Here is a 22,785-nt window from a genome sequence, read left to right as displayed (position 1 = left end):
TCGTGACGCCACCTGTTTCTCAATGGGCTGTCGCTCGTGTTCGCTTCTCTCAGTTAACATCGTCTGTGCGAGAGAGAGAGCCGTGAGCCGGGTCGGCGGAGTAAGATTTGGAGAGCCTATATGACCTGTTAAAGCTTGGAAAAATGGATTTCCGGTGTTTTGGTTTATTTTTGTTTTTATTTATTCAACAAGTGTCTCTCAGCCGTCAGTCAAAAGAACGTAAGTAGAGCTACTTTCACATACTAATGGGTTTTAAAGTCATACCGGGTCTCCCGTGTCCCGCATGTCTCCGGACAGGGTTTTAACTTTACCGTAGTCTTCATCGTTTAATTTAGTTCCCAATCATTTTTCTCTGATTTAATGAAGTGTCAAATGTCCGATCAACTTTGAGGTATTTTTCTTTCGGGATAGACGTAAGAAAATCACAGCCGATCATAAGCCACCATAGTGACTGCACCTTAACAGTAAAATGACTCAGTCCTTCTCCTCAGCGATTATATGGACTTCAATAAAAAAGGAATTCCGAAGTAGAAACTTTTCCAGAAACTTTTCTGCCCTCACAGAGGCCAGACGGCATTGTTTAAGAATACTGTGAGTTACTCGTGGTGTAGGGGGCAAAAACGTATGGGGCAAAAACGTGGTCAACCTTGGACTGTTTATTGCAAATTACAACGCTGAGGAATTTGATTGTCATGCAATTGTAAAACCCCTAGCGTGTGTACCATTATTGGTCCTGTAGCCAGAACTTGGAGGACACGGTTAATGAAGTGATGAATGAAAACCGACATGCTTGATTAAACTGTCATGGAAAGGCTTGTGCCCCATCAAGATGTTGGCACGGCACAGTCCTAGGTGGGATGGCTTTGTTCACACATTCATTCATGTGCTGTCCTAACAAGATGCAAGATGTGATTGGCAATCCACATCAGTTCAATAGTTGATATTAAAACACACAATCATGAAAAATGAAAGGGTCGGTAGCTGTTGGCATCTATAAATTAATTATATTTCATTGTGATTATACAATCATAAATAAGCGATACAATCAAATAATGAACACATCATGTCGATCTCGTTACTAAATTATTTTTTGTGTTCCCTTGTAGAAGTCTTACTGGATATGAATGCAGCAGGAGGAGAGCTTGGGTGGTTGACCTCGCCATATGAGGATGGGGTGAGTATTTATACCTCAGCAGACATTTCCAACACTTCAAACGACAACGGGCCTGGTCGTCTGAAGATGTCTTTCACTTTCTCGCAGACACGAGGCACTAAACTAGAGTAGTGCTTGAAATAGTTGAAGGCAGGGAGGTCTTGTTCATCCTCTGTTCCTCAGAATAGCGTTCCCGGGGAACATGTGGATCAGGGTTTTGGCTTTCATCAGTTCCCCTTTCTGTTGGAGCTAGTGTATCATAAAAATAAAATAAAATGGCATTCACCATGCAAATTCCATAACAGGCTGTTATCATTTCAAAACCAGAACCATAAAACCCCACAATGTCCCTTCTTTTCCTTTCGGTTCCCTGTCAGAACAAAGATAGAAAAGTGTCAGGATCCACGCAGTTGTGGTAGAACATGAGACAGAGGCGGATAGCTAGGAGACCAAAGACTGGTGGTGTGGCCGAAACATTTCTCTATGTATAGTTCAGTGGCTTTCTGTCTAAAATAAGTAACAGGACGTGGCTGCTTCCAGCCTCTCGACTACATTTCTTGTGTGAACGGTAGGTTTACAGATTCAAGGATTTTCAGTGTAGGGGAAAAGGACTTCCCTTAGCATTTCTCATTGTCTGTTTCACAAGTAAGCTTGGTTTTTCATTCACCCTGCCCACGCATGGAATGCTTTTAGAAATTTGAACCGCTGATTACTAAGGGATTTTCTGCTGGACCAAATAGTCTAAACATAAAGAAAGGTCTCATTCTCCCTAATGTTATACATTTAGGGTGAGTGGGCTTTTAAGTATTACTCTTGAATTTTTGCTAATACAGCAATTATTCTCCTCTTGCAATACGGTAGCCTAAGAAAAACATTCTTTAATTGTAAGGTGGTTAAACAAACACTTCTGTAATCCTCATCAATCACTCTGTCCCCTGTAATTTTCATATTTTTTAAAGAGGTTGATTTCCTCCTTTTAGATGAGGGACTTATCATCTTACGTCAAGGCATCCTTTGTTTCACTAGTCAAAACAGACTGGGCCAGATGCCACCCGTGGCCTGTCTCGCCTCTAAGGGTTATTGTCTGTTGGTGTAGTTATTGGCTCGTTTAGCCACTCTCATCCCTATTGCTTCCTTCTGTGCTTAAAACTTTAATTGCTTCCAATTTACCATCGCGCCCCACACAGGGTTTACCATAAATGCTAGGTGGTATTCCACGGTAGCGTTCGCTGGTGGTATGAGTCTTGCGTACACACACGCTCCGCATGTGTTGCCGGGAAACCACACACGTCGCGACTAAAACCCATGTCCAGACGTAGGTTTTCCACAAACGCGTGGAAAGACATAGTTGCAGCCTTAATTGCACTGTTTATGGGATTCTCGCTCAGCATGAAGAACGAGTGGGTATGTCAATAAAAGCTGGTTCACCGTAGGAACAAAGTCCTTCGCCCCATGCCTGTTATGTCTAAGGACATTTGAGCATCCAGATTCCCGTCCATACTGTAACTCTAATCTCTGCCCCTGTTGGTTTGTGGTTCGCAGTGGGAGATCGTGCAGACGGTAGTGAACGGCTCGCTGCTGTACACCTACAGCGTGTGCAACGTCGACGCCAACGACCAGGACAACTGGGTGCGCACCACCTTCATCCAGCGCCGCCCGGAGGCCACGCGCGTCTCCGTGGAGCTCCAGTTCGTGGTGCGTGACTGCAACTCCTTCGACGGCGCCTCGCTGGCCTGCAAGGAGACCCTCAACCTGTTCGTCTCCGAGGCCGACGCCGACGTGGGCACCAACTTCCGCAAGGGCACGTTCCGCAAGGTGGCCACCATCGCGCCCGACGAGATCACGCGGGGCCGTGGCGCGCTCAAGGTCAACACGGAGACCCGGACGGTGGGCCCGCTGTCGCAGAAGGGCTTCTACCTGGCCTTCCAGGACATGGGCGCCTGTGTGGCCCTGATCTCGGTGCGGGTGTTCTACAAGACGTGCCCGACGACCGTACAGAGCCTGGCCGCCTTCCCCGAGACGGTGACGGACGCGCTGCGGCTGGTGGAGGGGTCGTGTGTGGCGCACGCCGTCAGTCCATCGGCCCCCAGCATCTACTGCACGGCAGACGGGGAGTGGCTGGTGCCCCAGGGCCAGTGCCAGTGCGAGGCCGGCTACGAGGCCGTCGGGGAAGCATGCGAAGGTGAGTGAGGAAATGCCATTCTCACGCTCAGCTGATGGTTTCTTCAGGTTTCTTCTGTGTGTGTGTGTTTGAGTGAGACGACTGTGTGGGTGTGTGAAAGAGAGATAAAAGGAGTACTAATTAAATAGGTCAGGTAGGGCAGGATAAGGCTTGCGAGTTGACAGGAAGGAAAGGTCTGAACATGCTTCTTTTGTTGCGATGGGGTATGTATGGAATTACGAATAATTCCATTTTTATTAAATTATTTCAAAGTTGTATATGCGGTTCCCTAGGCAAATATTGTGCGGTTGATGAATCAACCTCGAAACTGTTGTCGGGTGATACACTCCCCAGCCGTTTCTTAGGATCCAAGAATGCAATCGGCTCCGCTCATAGTTCTATGGAAGAAAGGCCGGAGGTTATTGAAGAAATATTAAAATTCCTCTTCTTTTTTTATTTTTATAAGGGGAGAGGGGTAAACCGGCATAAGTGGACTGTTGGAATCTTTACCGTAGACGCAGGATCGTAAAGTCAGGTGTACTTTGTTGAAGCTCGTGGTTTATCTATTTCTGTGAGTGACAGTGAAAATAATAGGGAATGCGCGACCTCTGAAATATGTGCGGGGGCCCCGGTTGGCACCTGTGGGGTTGAGCTCATCGAGCAGGGCGGAAGAAGAAGCAGAGGGGAGGAAGAAGAAGTAGCGAGTACTGCGTTGTGTATGTTGAGGATTTGGCTGTGGTGGTAATTATGCCCTCATTGTCTGCGTGGAAGTCGGCAGCATTCTGGGGTGTGGTGCGCAAGGCTATCTGTAGGAAGCGTGGGAGGAGAGATGGAATAAAGTAGAGGCCAGGAAGGAGGAAGGTGTGTGTGTGTGTGTGTGTGTGTGTGTGTGTGTGTGTGTGTGTGTGTGTGTGTGTGTGTGTGTGTGTGTGTGTGTGTGTGTGTGTGTGTGTGTGTGTGTGTGTGTGTGTGTGTCAGCCAGGCTGTGGGGGATTTCTGCAAGGCATTCCTTGGGCCTCACGTCAGCTACAGTACTGATTGACTGATGGGAGGACGAGAGGCCGGTGTGTGTGTGAACTTGCCAAGAAGACTACCTGTGTCTATGCCTCACTCACTACTTATGTTTGTGTCCGTTGCCATGGCTACGACAAACCACAGATTACAGGGATGGTGCGGGCACGCCTATCGCAGGCTGGTCTTAGTCAGTCTGTGGTTTATGACTTTGAGGTCCCTTGACGGGGCTAGTCACCTTGACTGGACCAGTTATCTAAATAGGAAAGCATTCCTTTCCTAACTACTAAACCCAACCCACAGACACTGTGTCATTTATAAGCATGATGCATGCTAATGGCTAACCTACTCCTCATGGTGATGTGTCTATCGGGAAAGCTTTAGTGATTATAACAGGATGGCTTCAGGATGAGTGTTCAGGGGGGAGGGGAGGGGGGGGGGGGGGGAAGCAACTATTGTGGAATGTTCCAGAAGAGGCGCCCGAGCCCAGAAACACACACGCACACTTAGGCACACACAACCACACACCTGAAACGGAAACTAGAATAGAGCTGTGAAGAGCTTTTCGGAGAAATGGGGAAACATTAATGAGTGGAAAAAGAAAAGTGTGGAAGATAACCTTGAGACTCAGGAAATCTGTTGCAACACCTTAGTGGAATCACAATGGACGTCTCTGTCCTTTTCTTCTCCACTTTCTATAAAAGTAGGACATGAAACCATCCCAACATATTCGCAGTCCTGTCCAGTGGTGAAATCTCTTCAACTGGAGCCTTTGCTCTATTCACTGAGCCAAGTAATGGCCTAATTGGATATGGGTGGAACCCAGCGGACTTAGATTTCACTGAAGCACCCAACTGTTGTGGGAACAAAAGTTTAGTGAGTAGAGGAGCAATGCTGACGGACACAAATAAGCAGGTTGTCCTTGGGTTGGTGTCTGTGTGTGTTTGTCCGGTGGGGTGCACGTGTGTGTGTGTGTGTGTGTGTGTGTGTGTGTGTGTGTGTGTGTGTGTGTGTGTGTGTGTGCGCGCGTGCGTGCGTGCGTGCGCGCGTGGTGGGGTGAGTCGACAGTTGGTAGATGAGGGTGGCTAGCGTGGAGGCTGCTTAGTTAGGTGTGGAGTGTAATTTAGTCTAGAGGATTAGTGGACCAACTGGGACAGCTGTTGGGCAATGACATGCCTTGCTTTACTTCTCTTTGCTCTTTCATCCGGTCGTTAACACACGCAATGAGCTTCCTAATCCGTGTTCCCACTCATTAGAACAATGGGCCGACAAAGAGTAAAAAGCAGATTCAATTAACAGATGCACCGGTGCGGAACATAGCTCCCATGCACAGGGGGCTCGTATTCAAAGGCAGCGCGGCACAATTAGAAGCGCCATTCATCAACAAACAAAAATACAAAAAGTCCAAATGAAAAGGGGATTCAAGATTATTTAAATGGATAGGGGATGTGTTAAAGCGTTGATAATGTAGCAATGTCCAGTGACATTAATAAAAAAAAAACGTTTTATTTTATTTTAAGAGATAATCTACACACGGTTTCGTTTTCACTTTAGTCATGTCCGATTAATAGCCCTCGTTTATCAAACTCATTCAGTCATTCATAAACTCTGCTGAAGCAACAGCCATGCCCCTAGCCTCGGCCCTTTACACACATTGCACACATGCCACCATTTGCACGCTCAGGCGATTAATGCAACATATTTATGGCCTCACTCCGGCCAGCCCCAGAAACAAAAGATGAATGGGGCTGGGGTTTCTCTGGTACGTGACAGAGGTCCTGCTGCTCCATCTCAAGATGAAAAAGCCTGGCCCCCTTTTCATATGCGAAAGGCCCCGTACACCCCCCCCCCCCACACTCCCTCTGCGGCTCCCCAGGGAGAACTTCTGTTGGTTCTTTGGGCACCCGTCCCATCCCCCACCCGTCCACCTATTCTTCTCCCCACCTCCCACTTTAACACAGACTCAAACTTACCCTCCTCTTTCTCTTTGTGTCTGTAGTCATACCCCCGAGATTCTCCCTCCCCTGCGACGCCTGTCTAAAACCCTTCCTTGCATGATGCCCGGGCCACCAGTAGAAACAAACCACATGAAAGAGTTTAGCGCCGTAAGATGATTCTAGAAAGAAGAGACGAGAGAGAAGAGAAGCCTTAGCAATTATTGGTTTTCGTGTGTACTTTGGGTGTTTTTTATATTTTTAAGCCAACACAGATATTGTTCTTGCCTCACAGACAAGAGTGTCCATCCTGGTTTTAAAGAACACAGTCCGCGTCATGGCTCCCTGAAGAGGTTCTTCCTGTTTTTCCCCGTCACTACTATCCACCTTACATGCTGCCATAGGCCAGTGGTGACCGGACAAAAGGAAGGAAGAGGGGAAACGGGGCCTTTTGGCTCTCTCGCGCTTCATCTATGCGCCTCTCTGCACATCTATTAACCTTAGATGCACTGTATTGGAAAACAGCGTTTCGATGTCAAAGAAGGTCAAATTAAATGCTCCGACACCTCTGCCATGAGGAAGATGCCATTTCCTTTTTTGCGAAAACACGCGCATACGCTGCCAGAGCACTTCATGTAAGGCGAGAGGAAGGGTTCAAGGCCCTTTGTGTGTGAATTTTGCACCATCCGGCTGACACTGGTGGTGTCACCTGAGACTTTAGGACTCCAGGCGACTCTGACATGCAGAGGCAAGGCATTAGGGAAACCCCATTCATTCCTTCACGGACAAAGACTGTGATTACAGGTTACTTACCACAAACGTTTCCTGCTGGGCTTCGAGAGGATTGATATTAAGGATTTGGTTTCATTGTTCCCTGAACTAAATCAATCATTCTTGCCTGTGTTTGGGTGTGGATACGTGTGTGTGTGTGTGTGTGTGTGTGCGTGTGTGCGTGCTCGTGTGTGTCAGCGCATACTCATGCTTGTGTCTACGCACAATGTTTGAACTAATACTAATATCCTTTGACTCCCTCGCCACAGAATGCACACCCGGCTCCTTCAAATCGACCGCCTCCAGTGAGTTCTGCCAAATCTGCCCCAAGAACACCAAGATCTCTACCGCCGGAGCCCTGGTGTGTCCCTGCAGGGATGGCTTCTACCGCTCGCCTGCCGACCCCGCCACATCCGCCTGCTCTGGTAACAATCGCTGCTTACCGACATGGAAACTAAAACAAGCCAAACAAGTCACTTTTTAGCAAGACGTCGTACGCCTTCTGGGACGTTGCACCTGTGTCTCAACTGACTGTCCCCCTTCTTCTTCTCCGTCTCACAGCACCCCCGGGTGCTCCCCAGGACCTCTCCGCCAACACCCTGCCGTCAGAGGGCCGGCTGCAGCTGTCCTGGAGCCCCCCGCTGGTGACCGGGGGAAGGGCGGACCTCACCTACAGCGTCATGTGTGAGCGCTGCTCGGACGGGCCCAAAACCTGCGTCCCCTGTGGCGAGAAGGTCCGCTTCGAACCTGGCCCCACTGCCCTCCGGGACACCTCGGTCGTCGTGGCCGACCTGGACTCCCACCTCAACTACACCTTCAGCGTGGTGGCCCACAGCGGCGTGTCGCGCTTCAGGAGCCAGCGGCCCAGCGCTAGCATCACGACGGCTCTCCGCTATACCGGTTAGTCCGCTCACAACCGTCTCAACTCGTGACTCACTCGGTCTCGGTTTCTCTTTTATGTTGCGCTACAAAAGGTGAGATTTGCTAAACTATGTGACGCTTTTATGTGACAAGAGTTATTATAATAGCAGATATCCTGAGAGATTACAAAAGTGATCTATGCAGTGTAAAGGTTTGGCGGTTGAACTGGTTTACTCTTAAGCTTAGGGTTGCCTATTGTGTCACACAGACTTCCGTGTCACACGGTTCCATTCAAAGATGTATTCAGTGGATCTCTCCTTGTTTGACTCACTATTTGTGTATTTACCATCAGATCCTCCCAAAGTCACCTCCATCCATCTGGACGAAAACACCCCTACCAGCCTCTCCCTATCCTGGGCCCTTTCTCGCAAAACCCCCGCACACATCACCCACAGCTACGAGCTCATGTACCGCCGAAAGGTAAGCCAGCATCCCTTCTTTCCTCTCCATATTGCAGTTTATCTTTTTTTCCCCCCCCTCACAAAGCCGTGCTTGTAGCCTATAGTAACGAATCAATGATCCCTTTGCAGGATGAAGACCGGGACGTGACCATGTACACGGTGCTGGTTCTGGACAAAAGCTCCGCCACGATCAGCGACCTCTCCCCGGCCACCACATACGTGTTCCGGGTCCAGGCCCTGAGTCCAGAGGGCACCCCCGGCAGCTACAGCACCGAGTACGAGTTCCAGACCCTGACCCACGGTACGCCACCACACCCTCCCCGCTTCCTGTCCCTTCCCCCAGGGGGAATGAATCGTTTTCTTGGTCCCCACTTGTTTGTTTTTCACTTCCCCTGTGTGCCGTCACTAATGTTCCTTTGGCGCTGTCGTCCCTGCAGCGGTTCCCCAGATCCAGAACAACTCCACGGTGGTGATGGCCGCCGTGGTGGTCGGCGCCTTGGTGCTGCTCATCGTGGTGGCGGTCCTGCTGCTTCACAAACGGTGGGTAACCCGAGACGTCTCCTAGCCGTCTCCTCAGCCTCATTAAAAAACACAGGCACGCACGCAGTCCCCCGGCTGTGTTCCTGTGCCCCGGGAGCGAGCCTGCGAAGGTCGTTTTACAGTTCAACATGCCGGGGCTTCGCGACCGCAGGACTGTAGTTTGTGTTTGCCTGCTAGAGCGGCCTGACACGGGCGTGACCGTCTCACTGGGCTCCGCTCAAATATTGAATCTTGGTCTTTTCTCTCAGGATTCTGAGCTCTACAGGGAGGAGGAGAGGAGCCGAAGATCCCTACTTCAACTCAGGTAAACAAACCGTAGCTCAGGGTTCAAAATCACTTCAGCTTCACGCCGTGCTCCTGTTGACATTACCTACACAAAGCAACCACATTTGCTAATTAGATGGAGGACAAATAATCAATACCTGCCCGTTCCCCTTCCTTAGATCAACTGAAGCCTCTGAAGACCTACGTTGACCCACACATGTACGAGGATCCCAACATCGCCATCCTCAAGTTTGCCACAGAGATCCATCCAAGCGTAGTCACCAAACAGAAAGTAATCGGCGCAGGTAAGGATTCCAGCTTCCCAATGGGTCCCTTTTTCATGGCCGCTTTACCAAAAGGGTAAGGTCTCGGGGCGTAGATTCTAATAGTCCCTCCCTTCTGGTCTTGCAGGAGAGTTCGGGGAGGTGTTTCGCGGGGTAATGAAGTCTCCCGGCCGGGGCGACGTGGCCGTAGCCGTCAAGACCCTGAAGGCCGGCTACACGGAGAAGCAGAGGCAGGACTTCCTGAGCGAGGCCAGCATCATGGGCCAGTTCTCCCACCAGAACATCATTCGCCTGGAAGGGGTGGTCACCAAATGTGAGCCTTTCCCCTCGGACACACACCAGGGGCTGGGTCGTTCCCCAGGTTGAGGTATCCATTTCGTTTTACTAATGTCTGCCCTTTTTCTTCTCTTCAGTCAAGCACATGATGATTGTGACGGAGTACATGGAGAACGGAGCTCTCGACATCTATCTTAGGGTGCGTACAATCCCTCTCTTAAGAGCTCTCAACGCGTTACTTAACGAGGCGCTAAACCTTTCATAGGGATTGTGAATTGAGGCAGTCATGATTTATTTGATCTGGAAAAAGAGCCAACTTCAGCAAAAAGCACAGACGTTTATATGTTGGGATGTTTGCTTCTCCAGGACCATGACGGGGAGATCCTAGCGTTCCAACTGGTGGGAATGCTACGCGGGATAGCTGCAGGAATGAAGTACCTATCAGACATGAATTATGTCCATCGTGATCTGGCTGCCAGGAATGTTTTAGTGAACGGGAACCTGGAGTGCAAAGTTTCGGACTTCGGCCTCTCCCGCGTTCTGGAGGACGATCCCGAAGGAACCTACACAACCAGCGTATGTCCACCATCCTGAATCTATTGAGTTCAGTAAACACTGCAGCTTTAAAAATGTATATATAAAGATGTACACAAAAGACCAGGCTGCATATTCTTAGAATCAGGAAATGTACATTTCATGGCGGGATCCCTCCCAAGAGCTAAACCTCAATTAGACCGTTAGCTCTGCCTGCACCTTATGTTTTTCCATTTTCTCAGTCCATTAAACAAGATTAAGCTGACCTTTCTATTCTTCCAGGGAGGTAAGATTCCCATTCGCTGGACGGCCCCCGAGGCGATCGCCTACAGGAAGTTCACATCAGCCAGTGATGTGTGGAGCTTTGGCATCGTCATGTGGGAGGTGATGGCCTTCGGGGAACGGCCCTACTGGGACATGAGCAACCACGAGGTATGTGTCAACTGTCAAAAGCCCTCTCCTGCCGCTCGGGTGGAAACACAGAATAGTCCTTTGGGGTGGTTCCACACTAGCCTTCTAGCATTCAACAGCGAATGTTTATCCTGGGTGGGTACGGTGTGAAAACGGCCTCCCCTGTCTAAACCCCGGCCGTGGTTCCCATGGCGATCCTCAATAAACTGTGAATGTAAACACACGAACGCATACCATACCACTCTTAAACCACTGCCGGCACTGCCCACTCGTTGTCGAGGGGATAGGGCGTTTTGCACTTTTGCAGTTATTATAAATAGTTGTAAAGCCGCTTCTTTTTTATGCTTTATTATAGACTGAGATAGAGGGGAAGGTATGGGAGGACATCCGCGCTCTACCCGTTGAGCCACTTCTCAACGTCTTCACTTTTTCCACAGGTGATGAAGGCGATCAACGAGGCCTTCCGGCTGCCCGCCCCCATGGACTGTCCGTCGGCCGTCTACCAGCTCATGCTGCAGTGCTGGCTGCACGACCGCTCCAAGCGGCCGCGCTTCACAGACATCGTCAACATCCTGGACAAACTCCTCCAGAGCCCAGAGTCCCTGAAACCCATCGCCGACTTCGACCCACGGTATGTCGGCGGTCCGACCTGTTCCTCCGTGTCTCGACACGCGCACACACACGCACGCCACGCACACACTGACACACAAAAACGCATACACATGGAAACACATACACAAGCACTAGCTGAAACTAGTCTGACTGTGTTCCCCTTTTGTGTGTGGCGCTTCAAAGTGAAGGCTAATTACGTTGTGTGTGTGTGTTGCAGCGTGTCCATCCGCCTGCCCAGCACCAGTGGCTGCGACAGCGCCACCTTCAGGTCGGTCCCAGAATGGCTGGAGTCCATCAAAATGAACCAGTACAGCGACAGCTTTGCCTGCGCAGGAATCACAACTATGGAGCAGGTGCTCGCCATGCGGCATGAGTAAGTACCGGTCACGGAGATGACAGCCGCCATGGCACTCTCTCACACACGCACCCACCCACCCACGAACACACCCACGAACACACACACACAATTTAATTGGCTCAGTGCCACTTTTTCTAATTCAGAGGGGAGAAAGCGTTGAGACATTGTACGAACATTTGTTGCACAGTTGATGCATTTTTCTCATTCCCCTCTACTCCACCCTCGGGGGAACAGTCCGTGGCTGTTTCTAATTGTTTTAAGGAGGGTGTATGAGCTGAATGCAAACATTGCAAAGAAAGGTCTATGTCAATACATGTTTGAATCAGAGTATAAATGTTGTCCCAAACTCCAAAAAAGGAGTTGTCGCTAAAGATTGCTTCCTCGCTGATTAAGGGAGTTTTTTTTCTTGCCGAGGGTCAGGGGTGTGTCATAAATATTTGGCCTTTCAAGCCCTTTGAGACTGTAATGTTAATGAAGGGCTACACAAACAAAACCGAATTGATTGTTTCTCTTTTGGAGATGGAAACAGGAACAACCCGTCATATTTTCCTATTGTGTTTCCCATTGTATAGAGACATCAGGAACGTGGGCGTGCGGTTGCCCGGTCACATGAAGAGGATAGCCTACAGCATCCTAGGCCTGAAGGACCAGACCAGCTCACTCAGCGTGTTCGCCGTGTGACCCCATCTCTCCCAGCCAACCCGAATGCACTGACTGGACTATAGCATTTCACTGGGGGGGGGGGGATGGAACAGAATAAGGGATGACCACATGGGCGGTGGTACTGATGACGCTGCTACGCCTTTACTTTGGCAGAGTGCGGTATGACTGAAGAGGCTTTCTCCAAGAAAATAAAGCACAAGATGGAGGAGCCGGAGGATCGTGGAAGTACTTCAAGAGCTCAGACGGCCAGAAAAGGATTGATTAATATGTAAAATATTATAGAGTTATATATATTCTATTAGCGGGTCGTGCGAGTCATGTAAATAATGTCTTGCGTGTGTAAGGGAACATGGGGCTGCTTAGCATTTATGACCAAACTGGAAGTCTTAAAAGCAAGTACAGTGAAGGCCTGGCGCTGTAAACGGGCTTTCCTCCCTAGCACTCACTGTCTCACTTTTGTGCCGCCGGTAGGCCTATGAACTGGCCCTCAAGTCTGTTTTTGTAAAAGAAAATAATTGAAAGACATTTAAAGGTGTGATTATTCCTCTCAGGGTCAGAAACGAGATATACATCTGTTTTTAATGAATTTGTATCTCCAATGTGTAAATTAATTATTTTTCCACAAGTTGTGTTTAACTTTTTTTTTATACGCTGCATCTATAGTCTTACAACTGACTTTCCATTATTATTTAATTATTTATTTTATATATTTATGGTATTTTTGCAAGTAAAAGAATACATGTTTTCCCATATTCCTTGTTGAATAAAAATCTACATTTCTTTGTGACCACAGTGTGTGCTTGTCTTCCATAGTCTGGGACTATAGCTGCAGCTGTTGCTCAGCTGTACATGGCTGTGTCGCGGTTCAATGGAATTTCACACTTAGGTTCAACCACGCCTAGTATATCCGAATCACTCAGCTGCTACATCCATGTATTTATTGAACCTGATTGAGATCCCTCTTATTGAGATTTATTTTCTTTTTTAATAATTACGAACACGTGTTGTGGGCCACTTGGTCAACTGCTCAGCGTCTGAAGCTGAGTTTGAGATATTCAACCATACTGTAGCTTTAAAAGTGACTGTTTACTTCACGCAATATACATTTCACACACTCCTTGAGATGAAATCATTCCACCACCCATCCCTATAGTGGTCAGATATAAAAGACCAACACGTAGCCACGTTTAAACCGGGGAGCAGAGGAAGTTCTAGTGCCCAATAAGGTTTTTTCTTTTATCAAGAACATACCTTATACATTTGATACAATAAAGACGCCTTTGGATGCGCACGGGGCCACGCAGCAGTACAACTATGGATGTGAGTCGAGATAAATTACCTAAAGATTTAGTGGTACTAAATCAGCTCGATGACGGCGCAAACCAATTCACAGGTCAGTGTAAACATAATTTATTAGATTTTAATACACATTTAATAATAATAACCTATAGTTTATAGTTGTATACGGCGATTGTGTTCATTTAAGTGGTCGTATAAAGTATCCATAACTTTTTAAGGATTAGCTAAAGGAAAGTTTGGTGTGTGTGGTAGTAACAGAGACGTCAACGACTATTCCAGATCACTCCACACCTACAGGACACGTCCGCACCATAGGGGATAGGTTTCACTTTGAGTTGGATGTGAGTGAATTCGCTCCCGAGGATGTTGTCATCACGTCTTCCAATAATCTCATAGAGGTTTCTGCTGAAAAGGTGGGCAGTGCTGTAGCTCTTCTAACAATACTATCCATTGTCTTCTGCTTTAGATACTGGGGGAGGGAAACTAATGAAGCCTTTGAAAAACGTTCATATGAATATTCTTAAGTAGAATGTGTATCAGAAGATGATATTGTATTCATTGTCATATGATTTAAGATATTTACTGCTATTAGAAAACCACATTAGTCATAGTATGTCTTTTTATACACTATATAATCAGTCATATACTTATATTTTAATATTTTTCTTTTACTGGAAACTTTCTCATAGAGAAGGCTTTATTGTATATCTAATTGTATCAAAATGTCCCCTTCTGTGATCAAAACATAAGCCTTTGTTCACAAAAAGGTTCTTATTGTGTATTAAACCTATTCACACCCCTTTTTTTCCTAAACAGATGGAAAAAGACGGCACCGTCACAAATACCTTCTCACATACATGTAGGTTGCCTGTGGCCATGGACCCAATGTCTTTGACCGCATCGATGGGAGACGATGGGATCCTGAAGGTTAAAGGCCGCAGGGAAGCCATCTCCATTCGTAATCTGAAATACACCAATAAAAAATAAATCGTCTCAATCTTCACATTTTATTTTGCATTTATTGGGATCTTTCATGCGGTCCTAAAACGTAACCACGAGGTACCACGGAAGTCCCCCTGGGATCAAGTGAACTACAACTTACAAGCTTATGTTATTTGTCTCCTAGGATCTGTAGGGCTTTAGCACCCCCTGTCGGCTGAAAATGTATTAAGGAGAGTGATTGAGGAAGTGACGACATAGTTGTTAAGATACGAGTCTTGTTTACGGAAGTTGGTGGTGTACGTTTAAGTTTTCCTTTTGTACCCGATAGCCCAGCGGTTTATGCTTGTGAATCACAAAGACACAACATATAAATATATTGGGATCAAAGACTAAGGCAAAATCGTTTGAATAAAGTTAGGTTGGAACACAGATACACAGCCCGCAAACATTGCAAACTATTCCTAATATACAAGTATAATATACTTTATACCACGGTCTGCGGGAATACTCGATTCTGATTGGATGCAGGGTGTGCATTAACTCCTGATATACGGACACCTGGACAAGTAGTTCCGTCAAATTGTCTGTTTACCGTTCTCAATTAATGCGCTAGCTGGCGTATCGTCTCTAAAATAGTAGTAACCATAGCAACGGGAAACAAAACAAAGCTCAGCGGACTATAATACCTCCCGCTACCTCCCGTTCTAAAGTCGTAGCTATGGCCCGTCCTAATTACTGGAGGAGTGAACAACGTTTCCGTTGCATGAGAACCCAACGGGCGTGTAATGGTGGTTCCGGGTATTAGTCAGACCCTCAGGCGTAACCAGGCAAACAAATGTATGTTTTGTGGAAAAGTTTATATTCGGATTGTAAAACGCATGAAAATATAAATTAATGGTCTTAATTTGGTCACCGTTGGTAAGTGACCGTAGTATAAGCGGGATAATGCCCTTCGAGGTGTCCATTATCAGGAATTAATGGACTTCGCGGAGGCAACCGTCCTCCGCTTCGCGTCGGACGGTTCACGCCTCCACGTCGTCCATTAATTCCTGATAATGGACACCTCGTCGGGCATTATCCCTTACATATAACGTTCATGGCACAAGACCTGCCCCCTGGGCCGATTATAATAGCAGACTGGCATCTTTGCGCAGAAAGCAAAGACTTCTTCAACAGAATTCTGCAAAAGAAAAAACGAAGGCAGTTTGGTGCGTCAATTACTAATCACAGTCCATTGTATGTGATGTGGGTATATTGGTCATTCATAAAAGTATATATTTTCACAGTAAAGTGGAATTATGTTTAAACAAATTGGAATACATTTTGAAAATATAGGCTGCAAATGTAGCATACAGAAACCTATATTTGTATGTAATTTAAAACTAAAACTAATATAAAGGAGCCTTGTAGGCTTACCTTGAAATCAACACATCCTACCCGACTGAAATCCAATCAACACGCTTTAAGCCTGGTTGTTTGACACAGGCCTCTTGGAGTCTCCCATGATGGCGCCTCACGTTGCCGTGGAGACGGTGCAGTACAAAGTCTTCCTTTCTGGGAAGAGTGGAGTTGGGAAAACGTGTCTCGCAGCACGCCTTGCAGGGCTCAGCACTCCCAGCATGCACTACGAAACTACAGGTGGGTCAGCTGTGGGCCTGGTGTAGGAGCTTGTTTGTGGTGCAAACACACACACACACAGTTCAACACTTTCTGGCATCATGTTAATTACAAATGAAAGATCATTATTTTCTTCCTGCAGGTATTGAGACCATAGTGTTATATTGGCCGGTGAAACTGAGGGAAAATGGCCGGGTACTTTTCTTCAGACTGCAGCTATGGGATTGTGGAGAGAATGCCTTGCGTAGATTCGACCACTTACTCCCCGTGAGTATCAAATACACTCTAGGAATGAAACATGACATTTCAGTAAGTTTTGGAAAATAAATATAATTGATCCATTTCTTTGCAGTCTTGTAAGGAACAGGTGGATGCGGTCCTCTTCCTCTTCTCCTTTACCGATAGAACCTCCTTTGACGATCTACCCAATCAGATCGCACGATGGTCAGGGCCATCTGACCAACTTGTGAAAATGGTGGTCGGCACCAAGTATCCTTTTGTGCACGCGTACACTTTTAACCAGCAACACCAACGTCAACTGAAGTTCAAAGGCTTCTAGAGATTTTTTGAAAGTCATTGAAAGCAATCCTCCTTGACCCCTCGAGATTTGACCTGTTCATGCACAGCGACGTGACGCAGAGAGAAGTGCGGCAGTTCCAGGAGACGCAGGGTCTCCCGGTCCTTCGCACAGGGGGAGAGGTCAGCGACGGGCTCGGAGACGTCGCCCCGTTCCTCAACTGCCTGGCTGAACGGCTATGGCACCAGGACTGCATGGCGGCCACACTGCCCAGTGGCCCTACCCACTACCGGGAAGGGGCCCTCATTTAGGAACACTTGGGTGGATGTGTGCCGTGAACTACTACCTCAATTTGGGATGAAACATTTGTACAGTGTTGTGACTGGAATCTCTCGTAGTTGACCGGGCAGATTTGATCACCAAGTAAAAAGGATAACAATTTTATTTCCAGAAATCAAACTATTTCATGTACAATCAGTGCGTTCTTATTACGTGTGTTCCAACTACCATTTAAAGTGTTCTCATTGCAATAAATAAAAAATTAGAAAAAGTGTCCAACAAAGTAATCTCTAATGAATTATAGTGCTCACATAGTGATGGTGATGTGGTGTGCAAAGCCTTCTCTATTCCTTACATTTAAAACTCTAAAATATGAATTATGAAATGTTCCTTCAATTTCAAACCATACACTATGAGCGAGTAAATTTACGTTCCAATCAACTTTGAGCAGACAGCATCTTCATCCATGCCATTTGGTCAGACCTGTCAAAACATTTAAAACCTTGAATTGCACAGGACACATTTTAAGCCATTGTGGAACCTTAACTTGCGCCCACCACCAGAAAATACTTTTATTGTGAATATACCAGGGATTCTATCAGACAGGCGTAAACAAGCAGCAGTCGTGTTGTTACGAATGCATGAGTGACGTCAGCGCTGACCTTGAGCGTGCGGCGAGGATGAGGGCTGTGGCGTGGCCCGCATGGTTCTGGGACAGATGAAGCAGGAAGGAGTCTGTGGGCAGCGCCAGCATGCCGGCGTTCACCAGCTCCACGCGCACGTTGCCGGGGAATGAAGTGTGGTCTAGCACGCCAAAACGCTGCTCCCTGGGAAATATGGAGGAGGACGTCACATGACCTGCGGATCACCATGACCCGTCCTTGTTCTTGTTTTCCCAGATCAATGCCGAGCCAAGAGGTGCATGGAAAGTGTAATTGCTATGGCGTCAGCCGCCAGATTTAAAAATATACAACTTTCTGGGTTTGATTCTCGTCAAACAAAAACAAAACGCCCATTTCCTGTTCTTTGATGACCTCCATCTGTTTTCACTGCAAGTCACTTTAAATAATGCCATACACCCGAGACTGACAATACTGAGAATGAACCGTCTTAGAATTGAAATCCAACACATAGTTAATGCCATGTTCTACATGCTAGAGTGTTATACTTGTATCCGTTAAAAGATTCACCGAGAGGATTTGGCATACTTTTGAACTGAGATGACCAGCAGATCACTGAAGAGGTGAAGATGGACGTCAGTGAAGGAGATTTTCGAGTCTGAACCGACCCTATTCAGCTGTCTCAAGGGACCGTCATGCAATAAGAAGCGTCCCTTCACGACCAGTGGAAGCAACTGAAGCAAAGAAAACAAAAACAATCATAACACTCCTTATGTTGCATCTGCTTGGACAAAGTATGAATAGCATTTAACCATCAGATAAGAAAATATATATTTGAAACCTTAAGATTGTTGAAATCTAGCAGCACCTCTAGGCGCACAAGTTCCTCAATTTGTTTCATCCTCCGGACCCCTTCATTGCACTCCATAATGACCTGATCCCGGACAGAAATTGTAAAAAATGATTCGTGTTTGTTGTTGAACTATGTCAGCTGACCTTTGAAAGACCAGCATGACCAAGACAACAGGTGGTAATCATCCCAGCTGGTAAGACTGAGAAATAGCAAGTCTTGATTCAAGTATCCATGTTTATTGTTGTCGTTAAAAATCCGAAACGTTGGATTTAAATTAGAAGAAAAGCATAATTTTCTTTCCAATAGCTGAATATAACTGGATGAGGTACTTGCTTAGAGCTTGCAGATCCCAGGGGCAAAGACTGAAAAATGGGCATTAAACAAGAGTCTCTTACCTTATGAAGGCCCACAAGAGCTTTTATTAGGGTTAGATACGAGTCTGCGTCAGGTTCAGTCAGTGTTAAGACGTGCTGTTATTACACAAAGAAAAAAGCAAGATATAACCATTATCAATACATATTAAAACACAAATATTTGATCCGTCTGGTGTTTCACCTCCATCAGGAGCTTCAGCCGAGTGATCCTCTGAAAGGGCAGGACGAGGAACGACTTCAGGCTCCGTCTCTGACACACGGGGTCCCTCTCCAGGGTCTTCAGGGCGGACACAAACCCTTTGTTCTCCTGTCTGGAAGACAGAGAGGGCGGCACACCCTTTAGCATGGAGAAGGTCAAGGAGATCAGATCAAAAACAGAAGAAGATGCAGAAGATGACCAGACTCACAGGAGTTTGTTGACGAGGGCCTCCTGGAACATCATGTTGCTGAGATAGGGCACGTAGAGCGCCCGGAATCTCGGACAATGCTGGAGCATCAGACCACCCAGCTGTGGTATGACCACACACTCTCCTAAAAGGCGTTCCAGGGCCACGAGAAAGCTAACCATGGGAACAGAAGCAGTCATTACTGATGGAAAAACCAGAAGGAGAAATGTTAAGCCTTCTAAATGTCTACATATTATACCACCATGTGTGAGTGATTAGCCGCTACAAGCTGTTTTGAAAATCTGCCTATTCCTACATCACTAGTGGCTGTGTCCACCTAGATGTGTGGTGGATAGATCAGTCTACCAGCCTACCCAGTGGACTGTAGCAAACGTTGCTCATCTATCCGTCATACATCCAGGTGGACACGCCCACTTGTGAGGTCAGAAGAGGCAGATTTTCCGAACGACCAAACACACTATAATACGTCACCTTTAAGAAGACGGTTGGAGTCTCCCTACCTCTCGCTGGCCGACATCACGTGACGGAGGTTGGAGAAGAGAACGTGGTGCTCCAGTGGAGACACCGTCCGACTCAGCTTCTTTGAAGCCATGAAGTGATTGACAGCCACGCCAAGGCTCCTCAAGTAGGACGCTTCGGAGCCGATGACCTCAAACATAGCCTTCAGAGGGGACCACTAACATGGTTAGACAGACACACGGACAAGACAGACAGGACAGACAGACACCCACCTCCTGACGGTGGACCTCTCTGGGGCTCAAAGTGGCGAGGACACCACATTCCTTCACCTCGTCCAGGTCCTGCCAGAATGTGGTCAGGCGGTCCCTGGGAAAGCGTGCCGGAGGAGGGGGCGCGACGGTCACCTGAGGGGGCGGGACGATCACCTGAGGGGGCAGGACGGTCACCTGAGGGGGCGGGACGATCACCTGGAACTTGGCTCTGAAACGGATCCCCTGCAGAGCCAAAATGCTCTCTGATGTTATTGGTTCAGGCACCAAGCCCTCCCCAGGTAGGTCTTCACAGCTCTGTGATCTTATTGGTTCAGGCACCAAGCCCTCCCCAGGTAGGTCTTCAACCGCATGATGACAATAGTCTTGATACAGTGGGACTGCAAGGAAGGACCAAACAGAAATTAAAAATAATAAAAAAGTAGAGCATTCATGGGGATAAAAGAGGAATGAATGCATACAAAAAAGAACAAAGCACTTACAAACGTGGAGGTACTTCGATTTAAAGGGCGCAACTGGATCTGCAGGTCTGTGGTCAAGGAAAGAACGAATTCGGTCCCCATTTAATTGGCCCAGAAACAAATCTTTCAAAACCAAACACATGCTCACCCTCCTGTAGTTTGTGCTTCGACGACAGTTGGGGACAGATCCTCCACACACTCCTTCTCCAGCCCAAATGCTGACATGAACCTGTCCACACGTGACCCAGCCTTTCCCAAAGACCACGTCCGGGCTGACGCCACCGACCGGAGGGCCACAGCTATATCTACAGCAGTACTGAAAACAGAGAGACGTCACTTTAATTCTACCTTTATTTACGTTTAGGGGATTTAGAAGACGCTTTTATTGACCAACTTACAACCAGTCAGGCACACATTCATACACTGACGGCAGAGTAAACCAGGCAGGGCGACAGCCTGCTCGTCGGAAGCAGTTAGGCTGAGGTGTCTTGCTCAGGGATACGTCCTCGACACTCGGCTAGGAGGAGCGGGGTTCATACTAGCAACTTTGCGGTTACCCGTCAACCCGCTCTACCTCCGAAGCTACTGCCGCCTGACACCTTCATACGTGCTGTTTAATACAAAAATTATTCATTTGGGACAGTCTTTATACCCTTCACACGGATCTTCAGTCTTCTCGCCCTCATTGAGGAAATGCGCCCATGCCTTCATGGTTTGAGATAGGTGACCTGGTTCCTCCATCGAGTTCATCATTTGGCAGTAAAGTCACCACGGCTAGAATCTGTGCTCTAATCCACACCGTACAGGTTACTTCAATGATGGCTGCCCCGCATAAACCTCACAGGTACTTCACTGTGACACTACCGCTGCTACGAAGGATATTCTGTCTGCCGAGTCCGACCCACCAGAAAACCTTCTGGGTCCGGTGCAAAGAGCATACTGCAAATTGCAATCAGACAATAAGATGCAGCTGTACAGAGAGCCACTGCTGGCCTGTCTGTCACCATGTTAACCACATCCTCAATATTTTTGTATTTCTTTCTTTGCTTCTTTCTGTTGCACCGTTGTTTGTTAGTTTAGTCAAACCACTTTTATTTTTGCTATATACAAATATAGGAAAAGATTATAGACGTATATAGAGTACAAAGACTAATTTTATTTTATTTGCAATTTAAAATTCAGTACAAGATAAAGGAAATGCATAAATTTGCCTGAAGTTTGTTTATGACCCAGATAATGTATAATAAAGAAAATAATGTATATAGGATTTAATGACAAAACAGTTGATGGATATGAAGGTACTTGTTTTTTTTTTTGCTTTTTTAACCAGATCCGTCTACACTGAAATTAATATTTTCAGTATAGACAGACAAAACATCAATGTAACATTTCCATCAATAACCATCTAGTCTGCAGACTAGAACTGCTGAGCCTTTCAAAGCATAGCATGACAGAGCCGGACACACAAAAGCCATTTTTAACACACACCCATACACATAGTGAATTTGTAAGAAAGATTTTTTTTTTCAAGAAAAAAAATGTAATTCAACGGTTCAACATTTCAAAATGCAAAACAGCTTGCATGAGATTTTAACAAGAGGACAGCGCTGAATAAAAAGGGCTCATAGAAGCAGTTTCTTGCTGCAGAACTTCCTTTACCCTCAACCCAAAAAAACGATCAATGTTTCTGAAACTTATAAGGAAATGAAAAAAAAAATTGCATTATTTGACACCGTCGTCCTGAGAGACGAAATGTGGCACAGGGACTGGCTAGGGCCTCTCGTTCTAACATCCTATAGCCTTCTCATTTGAACTTTTCACCTCCAGTGCATCTAAACGCATTCAGTCTGCTCCAATACTGATTTCATTTAATTATGGGACTTTGTCTGGAATAAAAAGGACCCAGGCTTGCTCAGATAAAATGGACCCACCAAACAAAACACCTATACCTGCCCACCTCCCTGTAGAAACTTTGCGGACGCCCAGAGCTGCATGCAACATACACACACGCACACACACAGACACAGACACAGACACACACGCACACACACCTCTCACATCGGCTTCATTCAGTAACGCAGTGCCGGCCGTTTCCCGACTGAACCACGAGGATGCTCCATGCCTGTATGATGTAGATGATAGATCGTCCGGATATACTTTGTAAATAAGAGGGAGAGAGAGAGAGATGGAGGACTCCCGCGTGATTGGCTGGGCGCGAGAGAGTCTAGGTGGGCACAGTGATATTACGGGCCAGCAGCGCCAGCAGGGCCAGTTCCACCACGCCGTGGGCCTGCTCCAGGGCCTCCGCCGCCTCCCAGGCCGAGAAGCCCTCCGCCTGGATCCTCTGGAGGTGCTCCGCGGGGAACCGGTCAATGGAGGGAGCCGGGGCGGGGG

General features: G+C 47.2%; 3 protein-coding genes and 2 long non-coding RNA genes across 7 annotated transcripts; 3 read left to right on the top strand and 2 right to left on the bottom strand.

Annotated features, from left to right (window-relative positions):
- The first annotated feature begins 40 nt into the window (after positions 1-40).
- On the top strand, positions 41-13,081 carry epha2a (eph receptor A2 a). Its single transcript, XM_030373798.1, has 17 exons — positions 41-219; positions 1,107-1,174; positions 2,696-3,335; positions 7,300-7,455; positions 7,592-7,930; positions 8,244-8,371; positions 8,482-8,653; positions 8,790-8,892; positions 9,141-9,196; positions 9,336-9,461; positions 9,568-9,753; positions 9,854-9,915; positions 10,083-10,292; positions 10,533-10,682; positions 11,099-11,292; positions 11,491-11,646; positions 12,204-13,081. Exons 1-17 carry the CDS (start codon positions 144-146, stop codon positions 12,310-12,312), a joined length of 2,931 nt encoding a protein of 976 aa, XP_030229658.1. The 5' UTR covers positions 41-143; the 3' UTR covers positions 12,313-13,081.
- LOC115556632 (uncharacterized) lies at positions 1,089-16,096 on the bottom strand. Its single transcript, XR_003979091.1, has 3 exons — positions 15,952-16,096; positions 14,439-14,556; positions 1,089-1,402 (listed from the first exon to the last, which is right to left on the bottom strand). It is a non-coding gene; the product is annotated as an uncharacterized LOC115556632 (long non-coding RNA).
- Positions 13,156-14,594, top strand: LOC115556633 (uncharacterized). Its single transcript, XR_003979092.1, has 3 exons — positions 13,156-13,687; positions 13,873-14,006; positions 14,410-14,594. It is a non-coding gene; the product is annotated as an uncharacterized LOC115556633 (long non-coding RNA).
- cplane2 (ciliogenesis and planar polarity effector 2) lies at positions 14,808-17,224 on the top strand. The gene is made up of 6 exons (XM_030373805.1): positions 14,808-15,019; positions 15,621-15,743; positions 16,021-16,173; positions 16,295-16,419; positions 16,505-16,641; positions 16,758-17,224. The coding sequence occupies exons 2-6, from the start codon at positions 15,632-15,634 to the stop codon at positions 16,978-16,980; spliced, it is 750 nt and encodes a 249-aa protein (XP_030229665.1). The 5' UTR covers positions 14,808-15,019; positions 15,621-15,631; the 3' UTR covers positions 16,981-17,224.
- On the bottom strand, positions 17,094-22,527 carry si:ch73-15b2.5 (rho guanine nucleotide exchange factor 19). 3 transcript variants are annotated; one of them, XM_030373799.1, is made up of 12 exons: positions 21,044-22,527; positions 20,540-20,707; positions 20,413-20,459; positions 19,934-20,310; positions 19,703-19,863; positions 19,203-19,355; positions 18,977-19,106; positions 18,817-18,891; positions 18,410-18,502; positions 18,157-18,302; positions 17,611-17,775; positions 17,094-17,431 (listed from the first exon to the last, which is right to left on the bottom strand). In XM_030373799.1, the coding sequence occupies exons 1-12, from the start codon at positions 21,142-21,144 to the stop codon at positions 17,386-17,388; spliced, it is 1,662 nt and encodes a 553-aa protein (XP_030229659.1). In that variant the 5' UTR covers positions 21,145-22,527; the 3' UTR covers positions 17,094-17,385. The 3 variants fall into 3 exon arrangements, with proteins under 3 accessions (XP_030229659.1, XP_030229660.1, XP_030229662.1); XM_030373800.1 differs by having other exon boundaries at positions 18,437-18,502; XM_030373802.1 differs by lacking the exon at positions 21,044-22,527 and adding an exon at positions 20,790-21,032.
- Positions 22,528-22,785: the final 258 nt, after the last annotated feature.

Source organism: Gadus morhua, chromosome 13 (assembly GCF_902167405.1).
Source record: "Gadus morhua chromosome 13, gadMor3.0, whole genome shotgun sequence".
NCBI classification, from domain to species: domain Eukaryota; kingdom Metazoa; phylum Chordata; class Actinopteri; order Gadiformes; family Gadidae; genus Gadus; species Gadus morhua.
The sequence above is the reverse complement of the archived record's forward strand: the minus strand, read 5'-3'. Positions and strand labels throughout refer to the sequence as shown.

Excerpts from the sequence above, each read along its gene's own strand:
- epha2a (XM_030373798.1), top strand. The coding sequence starts at position 144 with ATGGATTTCCGGTGTTTTGGTTTATTTTTGTTTTTATTTATTCAACAA. Across the intron at positions 1,175-2,695 it reads CCTCGCCATATGAGGATGGG|TGGGAGATCGTGCAGACGGT; the intron begins GTGAGTATTTAT and ends TGTGGTTCGCAG. Across the intron at positions 8,372-8,481 it reads AGCTCATGTACCGCCGAAAG|GATGAAGACCGGGACGTGAC; the intron begins GTAAGCCAGCAT and ends ATCCCTTTGCAG.
- cplane2 (XM_030373805.1), top strand. The coding sequence starts at position 15,632 with ATGGCACAAGACCTGCCCCCTGGGCCGATTATAATAGCAGACTGGCAT. Across the intron at positions 16,174-16,294 it reads CATGCACTACGAAACTACAG|GTATTGAGACCATAGTGTTA; the intron begins GTGGGTCAGCTG and ends TTCTTCCTGCAG. Across the intron at positions 16,420-16,504 it reads GATTCGACCACTTACTCCCC|TCTTGTAAGGAACAGGTGGA; the intron begins GTGAGTATCAAA and ends ATTTCTTTGCAG.
- si:ch73-15b2.5 (XM_030373799.1), bottom strand. The coding sequence starts at position 21,144 with ATGATGAACTCGATGGAGGAACCAGGTCACCTATCTCAAACCATGAAG. Across the intron at positions 20,460-20,539 it reads GAAGCACAAACTACAGGAGG|ACCTGCAGATCCAGTTGCGC; the intron begins GTGAGCATGTGT and ends CCTTGACCACAG. Across the intron at positions 19,864-19,933 it reads GAGAGGTCCACCGTCAGGAG|GCTATGTTTGAGGTCATCGG; the intron begins GTGGGTGTCTGT and ends TCCCCTCTGAAG.